We start from the raw sequence: 23,934 nt of genomic DNA on the forward strand, positions 1-23,934 counted from the left end.
TAACCGCTTTTCGCGGCGCGCATCTTAGACCTACTGGTGAAGGTCGCGGGAAGAGCCTGGATGCGGGCAGCGCAGGACCGGTCGTTATGGAAATCCTTGGGGGAGACCTATTGTTCAACAATGGACGTCATTTGGCTGAAAGTGCTGAAACGGCGGTGGCACGCGTAATAGTCTCTATAATTGTTAGGAGTGTAAACGCCTTTTTTCTTGGGCATACATTTTGCTTAGAAATATTCCTAGAACCATTTTCCGTACCCGTCACAAGACAAGAGTGCATTCGAACGTTAGTTAAACAACAATATATCTTAATTTAGTAACGTTACCGTTACCTTTTTAATCTCTTGAGCAAGATTTTTTTTAATAATGGCAACACTGGGCGATGCGTCATCTATCATCGACCAGCTGTCACTTCACTTGTCAAATTGCCGTCTGCAGCGAAGCTGTCTTTGCGACGGCTTATCCGATTAATTATCGATTCTTATTAGAAAACCTGCTTATAATCATACAAAAACATGGGAGACTCCCTTGACGGGAGTGAAAATACGCCTGAGGCGGCTAACGTCGTGCTAGTCGACTTCCAAGACTTCGCAAACTACCTGCGCCGAGCTGCAACGGTACTTTTGCCCGAGGATGACATCGTTCCACCGGCGCTGAACGCAGCTCTTGACGACAAAGTGAACCAAGACTGCATTAGAAAGTTTGCCTCGGATCCTCAGGTGTCTTCGTTGTATGTGCAGCGGTTCTCGTCCAAAGGTGATTATACGCTTTCTTGATACATTTGCATTCTGCTACCCACTATACAGGGTGTTTGGCGCATCGTGTGCCAAAATGATTTGGCAGATAGAATGGGTCATTTCCTATATTTTCAGCCCCCATAACACGTTCCATGCCGGGCGGCTACTTTTATATTAATTTTTTTAGTAATTTCACCAAAATACCCAAATCGCATCATTTAATTTCGATTTAAAAAAAACTACTAGGCGTAGCCTCAAAGTAAATATTTTGTTTTGACGTGCATTGATGTAGGGTTGCATCAAATCTAAATTTACTGGCAAATATCATCTAGTTTTTTTTTAATTCAGCTTTGAACTTTTCCGAAAAGTTAAAAATGGACTGAACATTTAAGTTTACATGGGTATAATTTTTTTTTTAAAAGAGATAGCGATCTTCGGATTTTATCAAAACTTCTCTAGTCTATCCCCATTCAAACGGTATACTAATCTTGTTTAAATAATAACAACAACTTCACAAATTCCTTAAATTAGTGCATTGACTCTACTCGGACTGATTTGCGAAATTTGTGTTTATAGCCCCTTTTGTGTGAATAGCACGTTATTAAACACCTAACAGGTAAAAATTATTTATCTTATGCAATGTAAAAACCTTTTCCCTATCGTTTTTCAATGTGGATTTCTTGAAATTAAGGACGAAAATAATTATTTTGATCGTTTATTAATTATTACAAATTTTGTTCAAAATGTCCGCCTCGGCAACGTATACACTCACGACATCTTCTTCTAATTTCGACTGTTGTCGTATGCAGCCACATTTCTCTTTTTATTACTACAAAGGCGTTTTCTATTCGTTGTTGTAGTTCTTCTATTGTTTGAATCCGTTACGTACACCAGTTCTTTAGCTCGTCCCCAGACGTAAAAATCTAACGGAATTAGGTCTGGGGAACGTGCAGGCCACTGTATAGGGCCATCTCTTCCAATCCACGAGTAGAAAACGCCTTTGTAGTAATAAAAAGAGAAATGTGGCTGCATACGACAACAGTTAAAATTAGAAGAAGATGTCGTGAGTGTATACGTTGCCGAGACGGTCATTATAAACAAAATTTGTAATAATTAATAAACGATCAAAATAATTGTTTTCGTCTTTAATTTCAAGAAATCCACATTAAAAAACGATAGGGTAAAGGTTTTTACATTGCATAAGATAAATAATTTTTACCTGTTAGGTGTTTAATAACGTTCTATTTACACAAAAGGGGCTATAAACACAAATTTCGGAAATCAGTCCGAGTAGAGTCAATGCACTAATTTAAGGAATTTGTGAAGTTATTGTTATTATTTAAACAAGATTAGTATACCGTTTAAATGGGGATAGACTAGAGAAGTTTTGATAAAATTCGAAGATCGCTATCTCTTTTATTTATTTTTTTATAGCCATGTAAACTTAAATGTTCAGTCCATTTTTAACTTTTAGGAAAACTTCAAAGCTGAATTAAAAAAAAACTGGATGATATTTGCTAGTAAATTTAGATTTGATGCAACCCTACATCAATGCACGTCAAAACAAAATATTTACTTTGAGGCTAAGCCTACTAGTTTTTTTTTAAATCGAAATTAAATGATGCGATTTGGGTATTTTGGTGAAATTACTAAAAAAAATAATATAAAAGTAGCCGCCTGGCATGGAACGTGTTATGGGGGCTGAAAATATAGGAAATGACCCATTCTATCCGCCAAATCATTTTGGCACACGATGCGCCAAACACCCTGTATAACGAGCCTCAAAAAGTCAGGTGTGATGTCATAAATACAGGTGCGTGACTACAATGCATAACGAAGAAGTGTATGAATCATTTTCTCCAATTAATTAATTGTTTACTACGGAATTTATAAATTAATCTATACAGTATCGTTAAAGATAACTTTAAAAACTGATTGGCTCAACTGATCATTTCCTTTTTATTGTAGCTGCAATCTCAAACACTTAAAGAATGAACATACAACTTAAAAGTCTTAAAAGGCATAATATTTTATCCGGATTACTAATGTTTGGCCAAAAAACGTTTCCCAAATTATCACATCCCAAACAACGTTTCGCAAATTTTCATTTGGCAAATTCTCATTTGGCAAAACAACTTATTGCAAACTTTTAATTCGCAAATGTAGTTTTTGGCATATTATTGTTTAGCAAATTATTGTTTGGCAAAGTATGTTTTGCCAAATGTTTCATTTGGCAAAAATATTTCACGATAAACTATTTACTAAATAATTTGATTGGTGCATAGATTAAAATACAAATTACTTGTGGTTATTATTTAGTTTAGTTAATATAAAATTTGTTCTAAAATAATTTTCATATTTCATTCTTTTTTTCGAAATTTCCAAATGATTCATTAACAATAGAGTTGATTCTAGCGCTCGGCGGCCGCTGCCGCGGCACGCTCACTTCGCTCGCTCCGTTCGCTCGCCTTCGCGCGTTCAGGGTCACTGTTCTAACCTAACCTAACCTAGTATTTTCTGCAATACCTACTTTCTGCAACCATACTATTTTCTGCAATCTCTTTGTTTTACATAAAATTCTTGTGAAAACCATGATCATCTGCCTTATGCTTTGATTTGTGGGTAACGGTGGGTAAGTATGTGAAGTGTCAATTTGACCAAACAAATTATTTGGGATATAATATTTGGCCAAATAAAACATTTGCTATATAAACATTTGCCAAGTTTTTGGCATATTATTGTTTAGCAAATTATTGTTTGGCAAAGTATGTTTTGCCAAATGTTTCATTTGGCAAAAATATTTCACGATAAACTATTTACTAAATAATTTGATTGGTGCATAGATTAAAATACAAATTACTTGTGGTTATTATTTAGTTTAGTTAATATAAAATTTGTTCTAAAATAATTTTCATATTTCATTCTTTTTTTCGAAATTTCCAAATGATTCATTAACAATAGAGTTGATTCTAGCGCTCGGCGGCCGCTGCCGCGGCACGCTCACTTCGCTCGCTCCGTTCGCTCGCCTTCGCGCGTTCAGGGTCACTGTTCTAACCTAACCTAACCTAGTATTTTCTGCAATACCTACTTTCTGCAACCATACTATTTTCTGCAATCTCTTTGTTTTACATAAAATTCTTGTGAAAACCATGATCATCTGCCTTATGCTTTGATTTGTGGGTAACGGTGGGTAAGTATGTGAAGTGTCAATTTGACCAAACAAATTATTTGGGATATAATATTTGGCCAAATAAAACATTTGCTATATAAACATTTGCCAAGTAAAATTTTGCCAAATGATAATTTGACCAAATGAATTAGTTGCGAAAAGTACAGTTGCTAAAAGTTCATTTGGGAAATGAAACTTTGGCGATAAGTGGTTTGCGAAGTGAAATTTGGCGAAAAGTAATTTGGCCAAACGGAAGGATACCATTTTATCCACTATCTTAGAGAATTTTTCCAACTAGATTACATTAATCAACCCTCTGATTGAGACCTATTTGAGACATAGTATTCACATATTTCTAAGTAAAGAACAGCACTACAGATAGCTGTTATTACTCTTATTGATCCATTTATTATTCTCCTTTAGAGGATGACAATGAACAGCCAACAGAAGGTGAAGAAGAGAAAGAAGCAGTCACCTATCAGATCAGCAATGAGGTTTGATTTTACACTTTAAAAAATACTTGCCCATTTGGTTCAGATAAAAAAATATTAATATCACAACTGCAATAAAGCAGATACTTATCTGAATTTTATTCAAATCATCTCAGATATAATCTTAACATTATAGAATCCTAAAATGATTGAATGAAAAAGCAACAGATTATCTGGAAAAATTACTATACAATTTTATATTTTCAACTAGGTGCACTTCACGTCTCCACGAGTGGCAGCATTTGTGTGCATCAAGCGCGGCCAAGTCATCGAGGCTGACAAATCTATTCACAGCCAGCTGCGACTCATCAACCTTTCCGATGGCTCTCCATATGAGACTCTCCATGCCTTTATTAGCAAGACCATGGCTCCTTTCTTCAAGAGCTATGTGAAAGAAAGCGGAAGGGCTGATAGGTTAGTTGAATTATGCATATAATGTAAAAATATAAAATAACACCTGTAATACATCAAATAATGAGGAATTGGGACATTTGCTGGAGTTATTAGAATTTGAGTCTGCACAACAATCACCCTTCCTCAGTAGGTCTTCAGGAATATAAAACAAGAAAACAGATATTAAAAAATTTAAACATTTTAGGGATGGAGACAAGATGGCACCATCTGTTGAAAAGAAAATTGCAGAGTTAGAAATGGGTCTCTTACACCTTCAGCAAAACATTGATATCCCAGAGATTACATTACCAGTCCATCCTTTAGTGGCAGCTGTGATTAAAAGGTAAGGTGTTTAAAAAATTATGTTTACTTACTTTATACCTGAAACTTTATGAAAATACTAAACTGAACTTTAAATTATTTAGAGCTGCAGATGAGGGTCGAAAGCCACGTGTTGCTGATTTTGGAGACAAGGTTGAGGACTCGACATTCCTCAACCAACTTCAGAATGGAGTCAATAGATGGATCAAAGAAATACAAAAGGTCACCAAGCTAGACAGAGACCCATCCAATGGAACTGCATTACAGGAAATTTCCTTCTGGCTAAACCTGGAGAGGGCTCTCCACAGGATCCAAGAGAAGAGAGAGAGTATTGAGGTAAGTAATTAGAAAGATTCTCAGACATCTCAAACAACAAGCAACTAAAAAAGATATTTTACTACATAATTTTTCTTGTAGGTTGCCCTCACCCTCGAAATCCTGAAGTACGGAAAGCGGTTCCATGCCACTGTGTCTTTCGACACAGACACCGGCCTAAAGCAGGCACTTGCTACAGTCTCCGACTACAATCCTCTAATGAAGGACTTCCCCATCAATGACCTTCTTAGCGCCACCGAACTTGAGAGGATCAGGTAAGCTGTTTGTGTTTTGTTTAGAAACCTTCTTTTGACTTCTTTAGACTGGATTTAATAAGTTTTTTTTCATAGGTTGGCTGTACAGCAAATCTTCTCCCATCTCCGTAAGATTCGCTCTACCAAATACCCCATACAGCGTGGCTTGAGGCTAGTGGAAGCCATCTCTCGTGACCTTGGGCAGCAACTCCTGAAGGTATATTATTATCTATTTTATAAACAACGACATATTCTTCAGCTTGATGCAGATATCTTATAAGCCTGTTGTATTGTAAATAATTTAAAGTGTTTATACTGTTCATGCCGTAATTACATGTTCATTAATAAAGGGTGAAATTAATATCCTTGTTCGTTCTAGGTTTTGGGTACTCGACGTCTTATGCATATCCCCTTCGAAGATTTTGAACGCGTAATGACGCAGTGCTTTGAAGTATTTTCGTGCTGGGATGACGAGTACGAAAAGTTGCAGGGATTGCTGCGGTAAGTTTACTAAAATGTTTTAGCATGTGACGTCACTATAGATCTACGATCGCGAAATGGAATGACCAAGAATGTTTGTGTAGTTTTGTGTCATGTGTTTGGGTGTCCACGGAAGACCAGCGTCGTGGCATTATCTACTGAGATGCTACGACACCATGCTGAGTGGATACCTTTTCAGTATCATTGTAATTACCTTCTCATTAAATAATGTTAAGTATTGCAAGTGTATTGTCGATGATACTGAATAAACATTTTTTCTTTCTTTCTTTCTGTAGTGTATGTAAAAAGTGAGGTTATGTTGATTGACAGATGTCATTCTTTTCCCCGCCTTTTTGTTACTTGTTCACTTGATGGCTACCAAGCCTACACAATAAACTTATTACCAAATAAGTGTGGTTTCAATCATAATAGTGGCGACGACTAGGAAAAATGGACCGCAAAGCTGTGAAATTCCGTGAATTCAATCCACAAACAGACAATTGGGACAATTACATTGATAGGTTGAACTTTTGTTTTGAGGCGAATGGCATCCTCATGGACCAAATTAAACGAGCAAATTTCTTTACAATATGTGGTGCGCAAGTATTTGAGACTGTGTTAGCTCTGATTACTCCAAAAAAGTGCAGTGAAGTGACTTATGAAGACATAGTGCAAATTCTAACCAAACATTATAGTCCTAAACCAAACGAAATATCGACATCGTTTAAGTTCTACAATCGCAATCAAAAATCTGGTGAATCGGCATCCGATTTCATAGCGCAATTGAGGACAATTAGTGTTGGATGTAAATTTACAGACTTGGAACGTATGTTACGTGATCGACTTGTTTGCGGCATGAACAACAAACAGTTACAATATGAATTGTTAAAGCGCGATACGTTAACCTACAAGGACGTAGTGGATGCAATGTTGACATCTGAAAGTGCGGGAAGGGATGTGCGTATAATCCAAGGGGATGCAGCGTCCGGGCCGCCGCCGGCGGAACCAATGGACATCAACGCCGTACAACAGCGGGCAGACTTTGGAGTTCCTCAGGGTAGCGTCCTTGGGCCTATTCTCTTCAATCTTTACCTGAACGACATACTTAAACTGCAATTGAAAAACGCTAACCTCATAGCCTATGCAGATGACACAGCTATCTTGTTTCACAGCGACGACTGGAAGAGCGTTTACGCTATTGCTGAGGAGGGTCTCTCCGAGGTAGCAAAGGCTTTCAATAATAACTTACTTACTATGAATGTCACAAAAACCAAATACTTGGCCTTCTCAAAAACCATTGTGGCTAGCCCACCTGCCTCTTTGACCCTCCGAGTGCATAGCTGTTCATTGGGACAAAACTCAAACTGTTCTTGTGGCAACATTGATCGCACCTCTACAATGAAGTATCTTGGAGTTACACTGGACGAAAACTTAACATACAAAACGCATATATCGATACTCTCAGGCCGGGTAAGGAAACTAATCTTTGTTATGAAAAGACTCAGAGACTGTTCCCCGCCAGACATTCTTAAAACAGTATATATCTCCCTGTGTCAATCAATCATACAATACTGTATTGCTGTGTGGGGCAGTGCTGGTAAAACTTTCTTCATCCAGCTGGAGCGAGCTCAACGTGCTCTCATCAAGGTCGCACTGAAGAAACCCTTCCGTTTTCCCACAGACGACCTTTACAGGGAATTTGGCGTACTACGGGTAAGACAATTATTTGTCTTAAGTGCTATGATCAAGACGCATAGAAGCCTACAATCTCACCCACACTATAAAGACGTTATTTCAAAACGAGTATATAAAGTCCCTCTACCGCAGTTGCGCTCTCTGATGTCTCGGCGTAGCCCAGCCTTTTCATTACCAAACACCTACAACAAATTATGCAAATTGTGCGACCTCAGAGACAAACCCTTATCCTTATGCAAAGTAATAACAAAAATGAAGCTTCTAGATCTAAATTACAATGAAACAGAAGATTTAATTTAGCAAAGCACAACACATACACACATATAACACACACACACACACACACACACACACACACACACACACACACACACACACACACACACACACACACACACACACACACACACACACACACACACACACACACACACACACACACACACACACACACACACACACACACACACACACACACACACACACACACACACACACACACACACACACACACACACACACACACACACACACACACACACACACACACACACACACACACACACACACACACACACACACACACACACACACACACACACACACACACACACACACACACACACACACACACACACACACACACACACACACACACACACACACACACACACACACACACACACACACACACACACACACACACACACACACACACACACACACACACACACACACACACACACACACACACACACACACACACACACACACACACACACACACACACACACACACACACACACACACACACACACACACACACACACACACACACACACACACACACACACACACACACACACACACACACACACACACACACACACACACACACACACACACACACACACACACACACACACACACACACACACACACACACACACACACACACACACACACACACACACACACACACACACACACACACACACACACACACACACACACACACACACACACACACACACACACACACACACACACACACACACACACACACACACACACACACACACACACACACACACACACACACACACACACACACACACACACACACACACACACACACACACACACACACACACACACACACACACACACACACACACACACACACACACACACACACACACACACACACACACACACACACACACACACACACACACACACACACACACACACACACACACACACACACACACACACACACACACACACACACACACACNCAGAATATGGCATTGGTGCAGTATTATCACATATTATGGAAGATGGACAAGAACGTCCAATTGCTATGGGATCCAGAACTCTTCATACTCATGAAAGAAGATATTCCCAGTTAGACAAAGAGGCTGCAGCAATAAATTTCGGTATTTACAAATTTCATCATTATTTAACGGGAAGACACTTTACAATTATAACAGACCACAAACCATTGTTGGGTATTTTTAGCCCCAATAAACCATTGCCTGCCATGCTGTCACCTCGGCTTATGAGAATTGCTTTGGTTTTAACATCTCATAGTTATGAGATTATTTACAAACCAGGAGTACAGATAGGAAATGCTGATGGACTGAGCAGATGGCCACAGCCAGTGCAGAGTCAGGCGGAGGAGGTGCCTCGAGAGATATTACTGTTGGCAGAAACACCAGAAGAGTTTCCATTTGATGCACAGAAATTGGCAATTGAGACCCGAAAAGATAAGACCTTGGCAAAAGTGATGCATTATCTAAGTGTAGGATGGCCAAATAAATGCATTGACAACGAAATCCGACCCTTTTGGGTGCATAGATCGGAACTATCACAATCACAAGACTGTATATTATTGGGCTGCAGAGTGGTAGTACCACCACAATTGCAGGGGCACATTTTAGAAGCCTTACACAAAACGCACAGTGGTATCGTACAGACAAAAGCACTTGCTCGCAGCTATGTGTGGTGGCCCCAGATGAATAATGACATAGAGCACATGGTACAGGGTTGTGTTCGGTGCCTAGAAAACAGAAACATGCCAGCTAAAACAAATCAGAGATGGATAACACCTACCCGGCCATGGTCTAGAATACATGTAGATTTTGCTGGACCATTTCAAAATAAGTATTTTCTGATTGTTGTTGATGCCTACTCTAGATGGCCAGAGGTATTCATTGTTAATAATATGACCTCTGAAACAGTTATCAAGCACCTGCGCATGTTATTCTGTGCTCATGGGTTATGTGAAACAATAGTCTCAGACAATGGTACATCATTTGTGTCGCAAGAAACGCGAAATTTTTTAAAAGCCAACAACATCCGACAAGTAACAACTGCACCATACCACCCGGCCACAAACGGATTGGCGGAACGTATGGTCCAAACCGTAAAAAATAAGTTGCGTAAATTGGAGGAAAATACACCGTGGGACTTAAAAATGGCCAATATGTTGTTAAGTCTTCGAGTCACACCATGTACAGCAACCAATAAAAGTCCAGCAGAATTGTTACTGAAAAGGAAATTACGTACACTTTTGGACACCGTGCAACCTGACAACATAAGCAGAGCACAAACTGAAAACCAAATTGCACGGAATCAAGGTCTAGTTAACCGGAAAACAGAGATTGGTGACAAAGTCATGTATAGAAACTATTCTACTGGCCCTAAGTGGCTGCCTGGAAATGTTGTCAGTGTGAATGGCCCAGTCAGTTACGATATCAAAACAAAAGATGGTAATATTGTCAATAGACATATGGATCAGCTGTTAAAAACCAAAGATCAGGGACAAAATATAGAAGAGTTGCCAGATGAAGCAAATAATGAAAGCAACCAGACAGAAATTGACGATCAAATAGAAGAGAGAGGAGAGGAGGAAGAGATAATAGAGATACCTAACACAGATCAGTGGTTAGAAATGTTAGGCATCCCTGACACCGCTGTAACAACATTCTGTGGTGGTAAAATTAAACATAAACTTAGGAGTCATAATGATACTCCTTATACAAGACCTGTTAATTGTATTTCTGAACCATTGTATATTAATTAATTAATGCTAGTATGCAACAATTTATTATTTGTCGATAAATAATATAATATGTTTGTTTATTTGGTTAAATGATAATTGTCTTGGTTTGGACATTATATTTCTATTACTAGATTACAGTAGTAAACATTGTTTTGCCTGTCCAGTCTATTTGGGATTGTGACTTAACTTTTAAATAGTTTAAAACTGTTATTTAATATAGCATTTTGTATTTACTTAGGGGGAAGGTATGTAGTGTATGTAAAAAGTGAGGTTATGTTGATTGACAGATGTCATTCTTTTCCCCGCCTTTTTGTTACTTGTTCACTTGATGGCTACCAAGCCTACACAATAAACTTATTACCAAATAAGTGTGGTTTCAATCATAATACTTTCTTTCAAAGGTTTTTATTCCATTAATTCTAATTGGATTCAGTATAAGTATTATCCAGAGTGGATATCAGAATTTTCACATTTTAAAGCCGACACAAATAACGTACGCGGTTTATAATAATAATAATATAATAATAAGCCTTTTATTTCCGAAACATTTTTACATTTTACATTTGACGCTTTCTGAATTTAGGATAACACTTATATAGAACAAATGCTTCACTTAAAATAACTTTCACAAAATGTCTAAGATTTCGGTGTGCCTATTGGCAAAGGCCTCCTCCAACTCCTTCCATTGCCTTCTGTCCTCCGCCACTCTCATCCATAGAGGTCCTGCGGTCAACCTCAATTCATCCTCCCATCTTAAAGCCTTGCGACCTCGGTTTCTGGCGCTATCTCTTGGGTACCACACTGTTAACCGTTTACACCACGTTAACGTACGCGGTTTACTATCGAAAATTGACATAAGCAGCGCACGCGGATCTCACCGCGAGTTTTTCTGCAGGCCCTTATGTTCTTTATGGTCAGTTTAACATATGGTACTCAACCTTTACAGAGACATAGTAAAGAAGAAGCGAGATGAACACCTCAAGATGGTATGGCGCGTGTCACCGTCACACAAGCGGCTGCAGGCTCGCATGGAGCACATGCGCCGCTTCCGCAGGCACCACGAGCAGTTGCGCACTGTCATGCTGCGGGTAAGTCATCTAGCTTCTGGCCTAGGGAGGGCAAGTCATACCTAGCTTCTGGCCTAGGGGGAGCAAGTCTTACCTAGCTTCTGGCCCAGAGGGAAGGCAGGTCATAGTTACAGCTTCAAAGCGACTCTGCGAGATTTCCAGGGGGGCAGCTTGACAACTGTAGTTATCAACCTTAGGAACCACTTTGACTTCTTTGTTTGCTGTGTGCACAATGTAAACCGAAAGTTTTGAAAGTTCTAAAACTCAATTCCCTTTGAATACAAAAATATTAAAATGTATGTTTGAACAGGTACTCCGCCCTCGCGCTACCGTGGCAGCCGAAACCGGCGCTGGCGGCGAGCCGGCCCAGCCTCACTCCCTACCCATGGACGCTGCCGATGCCAACGCTATTGCAGAGGTACTGTACAAATAACACCTTTATTATCAACGCCTTTAGTGTCATTTTTGACACTCCAATATTGTCATCTGAGTATCGAAGTGTATCAAACTTTACATACAAATTGTTCATAGGTGAATCTGGCGTACGAAAATGTGAAAGAAGTGGACTGCCTGGATATATCTCGAGAGGGCTGTGACGCGTGGGAAGCAGCCGTACGTCGCTATGAAGACCGAATTGGTATGTTTTTATTTATGTTTTAACGCATTCCCATTTATTTATTTCCATTTTCGTGTTAATATTAGATGACCAAAGAAAAGGGAAGCTTCTTCTCTTTCAATTGATATTTCGAGCAAAGTTGGGTTTCATTTAGTCTATTTCGAGAATCTTTGTTTTTTTTGTCGGCCGTTTGGTGTAGTGGTTCAGAACGGACTACTATGCCGAGAGGTCCCGGGTTCGATTCCCGGCCGGGCAGAAATTGAAATGATTAATTTTAATTTCTGTGACGGGTCTGGGTGTGACTATGTATAATATTTATGTATTTAAAAAAAAAGTATATAAGTAGTATATCCGTTAAGCTAGCACCCATAACACAAGCATTAAGTTGCTTACCTTGGGGCTAGCTGGCGCTGTGTGAAATTGTCCAAAGATTTATTTATTTGTTTATTTATTTATGGCTCTGCTAGAATCTCTGTTGTACGAGAATAACGGGAAAATCATAAACACATCCCGCGTCTTTGAAAGATGTCGCCATAGTAAAAAGAAATCTTCTGCCTAAGATGCACATACTGAGATTCATATCAATCTGTTGGTCGTTATTATTTGTAGGGACGTTTTGACACATTCTTTTTGATTCGTATTTTCTGAAGCATAAGCAAACTTTTAAAGCGTCTTAACACCACATTTAAAGCAAATAAATTATTCTAACTCTATTAAATTTAAATTTTTGCATTCAGATCGCGTCGAGACCCGCATCACGGCTCACCTCCGCGACCAACTCGGCACAGCCAAGAACGCCAACGAAATGTTCCGCATCTTCTCGCGTTTCAACGCTCTGTTCGTGCGGCCCCACATTCGCGGCGCCATACGCGAGTACCAGACTCAACTCATTCAGCGCGTGAAGGACGATATTGAGGCTCTGCATGAGAAGTTCAAGGTATAAATATAGCTAATTATTCTATTTCACGATTACATAGTATTATGATACTTGTAATAATGTATTTCTTTCTTTTACCATATACTAAACAAATAAAGGACAATGACTGTTTGAAATAAGTGCATTGTTGCTATTATTTGTAAGAAGAGTTCGTAGAAAAACTTAGGCTGAGTTGCACCAACTTACTTTGACACCGTAACTATAACAAAAACTGGTGTTTTTTGTGTGGAGTTTTTACAGATTTGCCGTTTGTTCAAGTTAAAGTAAAATGGTACAACTCTGCCTTATACATAAGACTGTGACCGTGGTTTACATTATTAATGCCAACTAAGTTTATTTTATGTATGTAACTTTGTAAAACCAGTTTTGCAGACCTAATTAAAAAAAATGGGTGGTAATCATGATGGTGTCACATTGCAAAATGTCCCAGGATATTTTTATCATTTAATAAATAATAATACATACAGTGAACCTGTTCAGTATTCAATAATAACTCTTAAAAAAAAACTTTTTCTTTCTAACAGGTCCAATACCCCCAATCTAAGTGCAGTCGTCTATCATTGGTGCGAGATTTGCCGCCGGTGGCTGGTTCCATCATTTGGGCTAAGCAAATCGACCACCAACTCACTGCTTACTTGAAGAGGGTTGAAGATGTCCTCGGTAAGACTCCTTAATTATTAAAACAACTGAATTAAAAAGTACTAAAATCTTTATGACACTATGTATTGACTTTTCAGGCAAGGGTTGGGAAAACCATATTGAGGGTCAAAAGCTGAAAGCAGATGGGGACAGCTTCCGTCTGAAATTAGATACCCAGGAAGTGTTTGATGATTGGGCTCGCAAGGTAATATTCGAAAATATTCAACAACTTTATTATTATTATTAGATTAACTTGTATAATAAATAAATACATGGTTGTTATTATTTTAGGTCCAACAACGCAACCTCGGTGTGACTGGCCGCATTTTTGCTATTGAATCTGTGCGGGCTCGCTCTAGCAAAACTGGGACAATACTGAAGCTGAAAGTTAACTTTTTGCCAGAGATTATCACCTTGTACAAGGAAGTGCGCAACTTGAAGAACTTGGGATTCAGGTATTTTAATAGACAATTTTTTATTTTATTTTGTGCCTTGGATATACTAGGAGCTACAACATTGATCAATATCTTACAACCTTACGTACAGCCGCAACAATTTGCGCGCCAACTTTGCTACTCAGAACACATTTATAGCGGGGGCGTATCTTTCAAACAATTCAAGTAGTTCCATTTTTGATCCCTAGTGTATTCAAAGCTCAAAATTGCATAAATGGAAAATTTTAAAGACTACAACTGGGCATGTCCTTTCAGAGTCCCATTGGCAATCGTCAATAAGGCTCACCAAGCCAACCAACTGTACCCGTTCGCTATATCACTCATCGAAAGTGTTCGCACTTATGAACGCACTTTGGAGAAGGTATGTTGACTTCACTTCTTTATAGACCCTAGACTAGATCAAATAAACCATAACTTCACAGGTTTATGCAGCAATGTTCTAGCACCACTAGACAATAAATACGGCACACCAACACCAGACTCCGACAAAACAACATTATAAATACACTAACAGATATATTATTTGTATAAGATCACTAACACGAGTGCGTTTTTATTTATGCAGCTAAATAATAGGAATCATACGAAGGTAGTTCTACTATACGCTGCATGGTTCCGAATACTGTAAAGTTATTTTATGTTTAATGCACATTTATGTACACTTTTATTTGGAACAGAATAAGTGCTTTCTTTTTACCAAATGCTTTTACGGCAGACTGATACCACCAAAGCGAAATGGTCATACAGAAATGGAACCTACTGCTTACATTTGTGTTCGACTATATCAGCTTACATACTTCGCTTTTTAACTTGCTGTTGTCTGTTAATGTAATGATGTAAGGATTATGTATAACGAGCGAATGTATACCATAGCAGTGCCTTAGATGGTTTAAAGACATCCATGTAAATAAAATACCTTGCATGGTTACGAAGTCCTTTCGCAAAACCTTTTGCTAATCCCTTTCCAGCAGCGGGCCTACTCTGCTTTACGCATTTTCGGCTGTTTGTCGCACTCACTCACTATAATGTCTTGATAAGAATGAAAGAGAGAGATAGCGCCGAAAACAAACGCGGAGTGGCACCGCAATATCACCTTCGATCAGTAATAATGTGGGTAAATTCTAGATCCGGGACAAAGCATCGATTATCCCGCTAGTGGCTGGACTGCGTCGTGATGTTCTAAACCAAGTATCCGAGGGCATGGCGCTGGTATGGGAGTCATACAAACTGGACCCGTATGTGCAGAAACTGAGCGAAGTCGTACTGCTGTTCCAAGAGAAGGTAAGTTTAACAAGATATAATCTAGGCCAGTTGGCGACCTATACAAATATAAGTGTTACTTCGGGGGAAACAAGAGGTTGTCCCATAAAATAATCATCATCTTTTAGAAATAGTAGATGAGAATCAACGTTTAAATAACACGAGATTTTTCCCACCTCTCGTTCCCACCGCTGCTAGCTTGACTGTTGGTAATAAAAACCCAACAAACGTTTAAATAACAGTCCACTACAAAAAGTGGTGCATATTTTCATATTACATTTTTTTATTAGATTTTAAAAAACGTTAGTGTTGCCTTCCTTATTAAAATTAATCCCTATGTCCTTCCTATCTAGGTTGAGGATCTATTAGCAGTAGAAGAACAAATCTCCGTGGACGCTCGTTCGCTCGAAACGTGCCCGTACTCGGCTACAAGCTTGGCAGACATTCTGAGCCGCTTGCAGCGAGCCATCGACGATCTGTCTCTGCGCCAGTACAGCAATTTGCATCTTTGGGTGCAGCGCCTTGATGAAGAGGTATGTAAAAGGTGTTAAGCCCTGGTGAGCCCTTTTAGAAACTTTAAAATAAGATGCATTGGTTAAAACAAAAACAGACTTATGCATTGATTAAAGTATTTGGGCCTACAGAATTTTTGGCAGAAAAAGCAACCATAAAATTGTAAGGATGACAGCGCATGAGGGCAAACATTGCAGCATCTTATGTTACACTAGCTTTTGCCCGCGGTTTCACCCGCGTGAAATTTAGTTTGTCACATATCGTCATGAATTATAACCTATATGTTAATCTGAGTTATAAACAATAATACTGTAAAGTTTGAATAAAATCCGTTCATTAGTTTTTGCGTGAAAGAGTAACAAACATCCAGACATCCACACAAACTTTCGCATTTATAATATTAGTAAGATTACATTACGTTGTAAAAGGCGCTGTTACATTACAACAAAAATGTAGTCTTATTGTAGTTTTTACATCGAAATTCCTACTGGGCTACGTACGATCACTAAAAGATGTGACAAATTCAGAATTCTGTTGCACAACTTCTCCTATAATAACTATGATGCTTCCAATAGGTGGAGAAAAGCCTTGCAGCCCGTCTGCAGGCTGGCGTTGAAGCTTGGACCGCTGCTCTGCTGGGCAAGACCAACGAGCTCGATCTGTCTATGGACACGTATTCCCCCGCTGAGCCTACCCACAAACCCGGTGGAGAACCACAGGTAAGTTAACCTTTGGACTTAAATATAAACCTTTCTTCACTTATACAGAGTGACTTGTAATGAGTGAACATCTTTCTACGGGATTATAGCTTACGCAAAAATTTATGTAATGAGATATTTTGATTTACATTTATATTGAAAACCTCTGTATACTCCTTTTGTTGCCATCTTCTTACAATCTCCTTAAGTTGCTCAGTATAAAATAACTTTATATTGAATTATTTTCATACTAATTACTTTTGATATTGTGTCTTTAGATCGCCCGCGTAGTCCACGAAGTCCGCATCACAAACCAGCAGATGTATCTCTTCCCGTCACTGGAAGAAGCTCGCTTCCAACTGATGCGTCAAATGTTCGCGTGGCAGGCCGTTGTCACCAGCCAACATCGCTTGCAAAGCACTAGGTAAATAAACATCTGACTTTGGTAAGAAATACATACTTGATTCGTTGCGTGTCCATATACCTAAGTTATCTATTTACCTACGCAGATATCAAGTAGGCGTGGCGCGCGCTCAAACCGCTACGTACAGGAATCTTCTCACCAAACTGCCCGGAGGGTCGTCGCCTCTTGAAAACGCCTACGATGCCATCGAACAGAAGATCTCGCAAGTCCGTGAATACGTCGATGAATGGCTGCGGTATGGCACTTGTTTTATTTTGATAACACTTGAATTATTGATGAATGGATATTTATATGGCGTCTTTACGTTTTTATTATTATTTACAGCTACCAAGCTCTGTGGGATCTACAGCCAGAAAGTCTGTACGGTCGTCTTGGCGAAGATATTACACTGTGGATCAAGTGCTTGAATGACATCAAGTGAGTACCTTTTATAAAAACGAAAAAGTAATAAACATTTTATTGCTTACAGTTTGATTAGTCAGTGCTATCAGTTGCCCTGTAAGTGAAAGTTTTCAGAATGAGGTTTCCTTGCATTTTCTTATCTTAATCAACCTTCACCTTTCAGGAAATCTCGCACCACCTTCGACACTTCAGACACTCGTCGCGAGTACGGACCAGTGGTAATCGACTTCGCACGTGTGCAGAGCAAAGTGGCCCTTAAGTACGACGCGTGGCATAAGGAAGTGCTGGGCAAATTCGGAGCGCTGCTGGGTGGAGAGATGGTTCAATTCCACTCGCAGCTGGCCAAGTCGCGTTCTCAACTGGAGCAGCAGACTATCGGTGAGTAGGGACTTCTGAGATAAAGTAGATTCTAGATTCCAAATAGCCGTCGCATCAGTGGCGGCTTAGCATGGGTTGGCACCCGGGGCGATCACCCCCCTCCCCCCCGTCATAAGTCCTAAGGCACCCCCTGGTACCCAGCAGGATTTTGAGNNNNCCCCCCCCCCCCCCCCCCTTATCATGACATAGACCGCAGATTTGCCATGCAGATGCGCCAGTGAGTACTAATCTGCGCGACTTGTGTCACCCCCTGATGCTTGGCACCCGGGGCGGACCGCTACTGCGTCGCATTACATGTCAGTCCATATAACCTTGCGAGTGGGTAGAGCATCGAAAATTCCACTCGCTCAGCTCGCCAAATAGAGCGCAACTGATACGGTGGGGTATAGATCCCTCAATAAATCATTAGCCTGCAATGTACTAGCCAATATTTCACTTCGCGCACTAAGGCCTCAGCCTCGAGTGTAGCGGGCAGCGGGGCGGAAGCGGCGGCGGCGCGGGAGCGGGGTGAGCAACGCAGACCCGTTCTCGAAACAAGCGGGCAGCTCGCGCGGCGCCATAGCGGCGAAGTGTTGTGTTCGGGGTTGTGTTGTCGAGATATTTGTTTTTATTCGCAAACGAAATGTCTGAACAACAGCGACAATTTTATTTCGATTCAAATTTATTCCTAACGCTCTATTTATTGTGGGCAAAAGAAGGAGTGCGCTGCCCGCTCGTTGCCCGCTCCCTCGCCGCTGCCCGCTTGTTGCCCGCTCCGGAGCCGCGTTGCTGTTTTCGAGAACCGGTCTATTTGGTTTAACGCATAAGATCCTGCCGCTCCCGCGCCGCCGCCGCTCCCGCCCCGCTGCCCGCTAAACTCGAGGCTGAGGCCTAACGTACGAAAAGAGACCGCACTAAATATGATACGTGCCATTTAGAAAGGTTCAGTTCCACTCGCTCGTTTCGACGCGTAGCTGGCAGGAGTAGCAAACTTTATTTGAATTGCAGGATGAGTTGTCGCAAATACGAGTCCGACGTCATAATTTCACTCTTCATATTTTCACACTTCTCTGGTATAATTAACGGTACCATGTTGTTACAGAGGCTGCATCCACCAGCGATGCCGTGTCGCTGATCACGTACGTGCAACAGCTGAAGCGAGAAGTGCTAGCTTGGGAGAAGCAGGTGGACGTCTACAGGGAGGCACAGCGCATCCTCGAAAGACAGAGGTACGATTTGGGGAATATGAACTCTATAGACACATGATATAGGGAACAAATTAGCAACAGTACGTTCAGGTCATCCTATCTGTCTGTAATCTGTCTCTTTCACACCCTTTTATTTATTACAGATTCCAGTTCCCAGCCCAATGGCTACATGTTGATAATATTGAAGGAGAATGGAGCGCATTCAACGAGATTATGCGCAGAAAGGACTCGTCTATTCAAACTCAGGTAAACATCTGCCAAATTGTTAATGAATATCGTAATAACTGCTCTATTGTTAGTACTTTTCTATAACATTCATGTCTTTTAGGTGGCATCGCTCCAGCAAAAGATTGTAGCCGAAGACAAAGCGGTAGAAGCTCGTACTTTAGAATTTCTGGCTGAGTGGGAACGCAGCAAGCCCACTGATGGGTCTACCAGACCCGAAGATGCTCTGGCCCGTCTGCAGGCCATGGAAACCAGATACACCAGGCTCAAGGATGAAAGAGACAATGTTGCTAAAGCTAAGGAAGCCCTGGAACTGCATGAAACTGGTATGAAACTTGTATACAGGATGAACTTTGCTGTACCATTGTTTTCCAAATCTTAAGTTCTCAGCAATAAGACTTAAAAGTTCTCAGCTGATTTTCCACATGTATGTTTTAGGTACCTCAGTGAACAACGAGCGAATGACCGTGGCCCTGGAAGAATTGCAAGACTTGCGTGGCGTGTGGTCATCGCTTAGCAAGATCTGGACCCAGATCGACGATATTCGTGAAAAGCCTTGGCTCTCAGTGCAGCCTAGAAAACTACGGTATGGTATTACATTGATTTATAGTATTTAAATTGTTTATTTGTGACTAAGAATCTTTTGAAATAAAGAGATTGTTTTGTTTCAGGCAACAACTTGAAGCTATGCTCAACGAGCTGAAAGAACTCCCGGCTCGTCTGCGAATGTACGACAGCTACGAATACGTCCGCAAGCTATTGCAATCTTACACAAAGGTGTGTCCTCGTATATTGCTAAATCATAAGGTCCAACGCATAACTGGAGTCAGTTCCTCAGGTTTGGAAGCGGCACGGGAGAGAGTTATTGTGACGTCGAACGTCAGCGAGACATCTGATGTGCTTCGGGCTTGTATGCTCTGTCACGTCATATGACACCCATCCCGTGCCACTCAGTCACTGACTCAGTTATGCCCAAAACCTGTAACTGCACTTACTGTTAAGAATTGTTTTATTTACCCCAACCTTTAAGCGGCCCCGAGACAATCAATCGCGATTGTCAATTTTACGTGATTGACAATTGACATGATCGTTTACAAGGACCTCCCGTCTACGTATTGCCATCTGGCGGATTTTTCATTTGCGAAAACCCTCATTGAAGCCCAATTGACAGGTGCCATTGAAGCTAATATTGATCGTTTAGCTGAGCCATTGACAATCGTTTCCGTCAATTGGAATTGTCAATAACGTAAATACATTGACAATCGCGATTGATCGTCTCAGGGCCGCTTTACATCTTTTATTCGGCGCAAATTCGGTATTGTACCAAACGATTGACATTCTTGTTTCCAGGTGAACATGTTGATCGTAGAGCTGAAGTCCGACGCGCTCAAGGAGCGTCACTGGCGCCAGTTGTGCCGCGCGCTCAAGGTTGACTGGTCGCTATCCGAACTGACCCTTGGCCAAGTGTGGGACGCAGACTTGCTTCACAACGAGCATACGGTCAAAGATGTCGTCTCGGTTGCCCAAGGAGAGATGGCGCTGGAGGAGTTCTTGAAACAGGTATGAAAAACAAATGTGTATAATGTCCTACTTGATTTGGAAAACTATGTTTATCAGGATGCCTAAGGTCGAGTCTAAAACTGGATTCAATTTCAAAGATAATAAAAGCTTTTAATTGATTAGGTTATGAATATTAAGGTCAACCAGAACAGGATACTAATATTTAATCGAGTTTTAAGCGTTTTTGTTTGTGTATTACAGTCATTAATCTTTCTAGCCCTTATCAGTGACCGTGACTACCTATTTGTTATAATTGCAAAACTCAAATGTGGGTAACCAAAATCCAATAGGATTGGGAAAGTCATTTTCTCACTTATTTACAATACTAAAATACATGCGTATTTTCTTAGGTCCGAGAATCGTGGCAGAGTTACGAGTTGGACTTAATCAACTACCAGAACAAATGCAAGATCATCCGCGGTTGGGACGATCTCTTCAACAAGGTCAAGGAGCATATCAACAGCGTCGCTGCCATGAAGCTCTCTCCGTATTACAAGGTACGTCTTTGACTCTAATTATGCCAAACAGCTGCCGTACAATCATTGTGCTGCTCTAATTTAGACCCTATTTCTATTTCGATTAAACTACCTATTCTTTAACAATTGTTCTTAGGTGTTTGAAGAGGAAGCTTTGACTTGGGAGGAGAAATTGAACCGTATCAACGCCCTATTTGACGTGTGGATCGACGTCCAACGCCGCTGGGTGTACCTCGAAGGTATCTTCAGCGGATCAGCTGACATCAAGACCTTGCTGCCGGTTGAGACAAGCAGATTCCAAAGCATTAGGTAAGTTAAATCTACATCGTTTACAAGGGCGATTCTCCTGCCAATCACCACTTTAGTCAGACACTAGATAAGGGCTTAACCTGAACAGATTTAGCGTCCATTTTTAATTCGGAATACAGCCATATGCACGAGAATCATCGTTCGACGGGTTAATGAGGGCTATCGTTTTTATACTTAAAAGTTGGCACCCCTGGCGATTGACAGGACCTTACTCTACAGTGGCGCCATCTTGATGAGTGCAAATGCGATAGTCCTCCTACCACTTTCGCGCTCACCAGTTGGTGCCACTGTCTTCGCTACTAGCAAGTGACAGGACCTTACTCTACAGTGGCGCTAACTGGTGAGCGCTAAAACGATAGCCCTCATTGACTCAAGTTTTGTCTCGAGGGAGTCGATTTGCACACCGTGAATAAGCGGTCTCGAATTTATATCTCTAGATTTCCTACTATTCTTATTTCATTATTTGCTTTTGACATAATTTTATAACTTCTTCTCTTTTCCCATAGCTCTGAATTCCTGGGACTGATGAAGAAAGTGGGCAAGTCGCCAATGGTCATGGACGTACTAAACATCCCGGGGGTACAACGCTCGCTGGAACGCCTAGCTGACCTGCTCGGCAAGATTCAGAAGGCGCTCGGAGAATACCTTGAGAGAGAACGAAGCAGTTTCCCACGGTAATAATTTGAATTAATATATTTATGATAGTAGAGATTGCTTCATAGGCGATTATCCCTCATTGGAGGGTATAGATAATACAAGTTAAAGGTAGTTAACATGCCAGAAACTGACGAATTTTTTTTTATCTGCTGTATCAATTTGATAATACATAATATGATTTTTCCTTGTGTACTAATTTTAATGTTTATTTTCTAAAGCCTGGTCCGTGAGCACGTATAATTTTGTCCAATGACCTCGCGCGTAATTATGTTGCTGTCGCGCTCGCACACTCACTGCGGGTGCCCGTCGCACAGTCGCGACAGCAATATAATTACGCGCGAGCGATAAGGATGGGTAGCTTGGGGTCATTGGACAAAATTCTACGTGCTCACGGACCAGGATTTAGTATGTTTATTTATTAATAAATGGGATGTTTTATTTAGATTCTACTTCGTGGGTGACGAAGATCTGCTGGAAATTATCGGTAACAGCAAGAACATAGCTCGCCTGCAGAAGCACTTCAAGAAAATGTTCGCTGGAGTCGCCGCCATTATCCTGAATGAAGACAACACTGTCATCAACGGTATAGCGTCTCGTGAGGGCGAAGAGGTATGTGATAGTAACTCCTTTTTAAAAACATGTTTTTTATGCGTAAATTACAAACATGAATTGTCTTCGCCCACAGGTGTACTTCATTTCGCCAGTGTCGACCATAGAGAATCCGAAGATCAACTCGTGGTTGTCTATGGTGGAGCGTGAGATGCGCGTGACCCTAGCCTGCCGATTGAAAGACGCTGTAGGAGACGTCAAACAATTCAAAGATGGGAACGTTGACCCAACCAAGTTTATTGAGTGGTGCGATAAGTATCAGGTAAGGTTACGAAATTGTCATAGAGTTCACTTTCATATTCAGAAATGATGACATTCCGTAGGTAGGAGAACTGAAGTACCGACATAGCCCGCAAAATTGTCAAACTTAAGGGGCAGTGTGCGGGGCACATAGCTGCTAGAACTAAGAGCCGTTAGGGTAGGAAAGTTCTTGAGTGGCGACTACAGACCAGAAGACGTAATGTAGACCGGCCTCAGTGACTCTTTGAACAGACAATCTGATGATGGTTGCGGGAAGAACAGGACGCGTGGTCGTGGAAATTCTTGGGTGAAGCCTTTGCCAGCAGTCTTTAATGTCAGTCGTCTAGATGTACTTTGATA

The 23,934-nt window shown here is 40.7% G+C and overlaps 1 protein-coding gene across 10 annotated transcripts in view; it reads left to right on the plus strand.

Moving 5' to 3' along the window:
• Window positions 1-414: 414 nt before the first annotated feature.
• Dhc64C (dynein heavy chain, cytoplasmic) overlaps window positions 415-23,934 on the plus strand; it is a 56,835-nt gene continuing 33,315 nt past the window's right edge. For 8 of the 10 annotated variants that reach the window (XM_028303506.1, XM_028303509.1, XM_028303503.1 and 5 more), the window contains exons 1-34: window positions 513-753; window positions 4,327-4,397; window positions 4,606-4,808; window positions 4,993-5,130; window positions 5,213-5,444; window positions 5,526-5,698; window positions 5,774-5,894; window positions 6,057-6,178; window positions 11,869-12,010; window positions 12,300-12,407; window positions 12,521-12,626; window positions 13,343-13,542; window positions 14,067-14,202; window positions 14,280-14,386; window positions 14,473-14,636; window positions 14,892-14,997; window positions 15,762-15,917; window positions 16,250-16,429; window positions 16,985-17,128; window positions 17,386-17,531; window positions 17,617-17,766; window positions 17,856-17,948; window positions 18,097-18,311; window positions 19,393-19,519; window positions 19,642-19,744; window positions 19,827-20,049; window positions 20,162-20,309; window positions 20,395-20,500; window positions 21,074-21,283; window positions 21,634-21,780; window positions 21,896-22,068; window positions 22,575-22,742; window positions 23,169-23,334; window positions 23,411-23,596. In XM_028303506.1, the coding sequence (XP_028159307.1) occupies window positions 513-753; window positions 4,327-4,397; window positions 4,606-4,808; window positions 4,993-5,130; window positions 5,213-5,444; window positions 5,526-5,698; window positions 5,774-5,894; window positions 6,057-6,178; window positions 11,869-12,010; window positions 12,300-12,407; window positions 12,521-12,626; window positions 13,343-13,542; window positions 14,067-14,202; window positions 14,280-14,386; window positions 14,473-14,636; window positions 14,892-14,997; window positions 15,762-15,917; window positions 16,250-16,429; window positions 16,985-17,128; window positions 17,386-17,531; window positions 17,617-17,766; window positions 17,856-17,948; window positions 18,097-18,311; window positions 19,393-19,519; window positions 19,642-19,744; window positions 19,827-20,049; window positions 20,162-20,309; window positions 20,395-20,500; window positions 21,074-21,283; window positions 21,634-21,780; window positions 21,896-22,068; window positions 22,575-22,742; window positions 23,169-23,334; window positions 23,411-23,596 (5,211 nt within the window). Of the gene's footprint in view, window positions 754-4,326; window positions 4,398-4,605; window positions 4,809-4,992; window positions 5,131-5,212; window positions 5,445-5,525; window positions 5,699-5,773; window positions 5,895-6,056; window positions 6,179-11,868; window positions 12,011-12,299; window positions 12,408-12,520; window positions 12,627-13,342; window positions 13,543-14,066; window positions 14,203-14,279; window positions 14,387-14,472; window positions 14,637-14,891; window positions 14,998-15,761; window positions 15,918-16,249; window positions 16,430-16,984; window positions 17,129-17,385; window positions 17,532-17,616; window positions 17,767-17,855; window positions 17,949-18,096; window positions 18,312-19,392; window positions 19,520-19,641; window positions 19,745-19,826; window positions 20,050-20,161; window positions 20,310-20,394; window positions 20,501-21,073; window positions 21,284-21,633; window positions 21,781-21,895; window positions 22,069-22,574; window positions 22,743-23,168; window positions 23,335-23,410; window positions 23,597-23,934 lie in introns of all 10 variants that reach the window. The other 2 variants (XM_028303505.1, XM_028303513.1) reach the window with 2 other exon arrangements.

Source organism: Ostrinia furnacalis, unplaced genomic scaffold (assembly GCF_004193835.3).
Source record: "Ostrinia furnacalis isolate ACB-3 unplaced genomic scaffold, ASM419383v2 OfSCF1245, whole genome shotgun sequence".
Classification (NCBI taxonomy): Eukaryota; Metazoa; Arthropoda; class Insecta; order Lepidoptera; family Crambidae; genus Ostrinia; species Ostrinia furnacalis.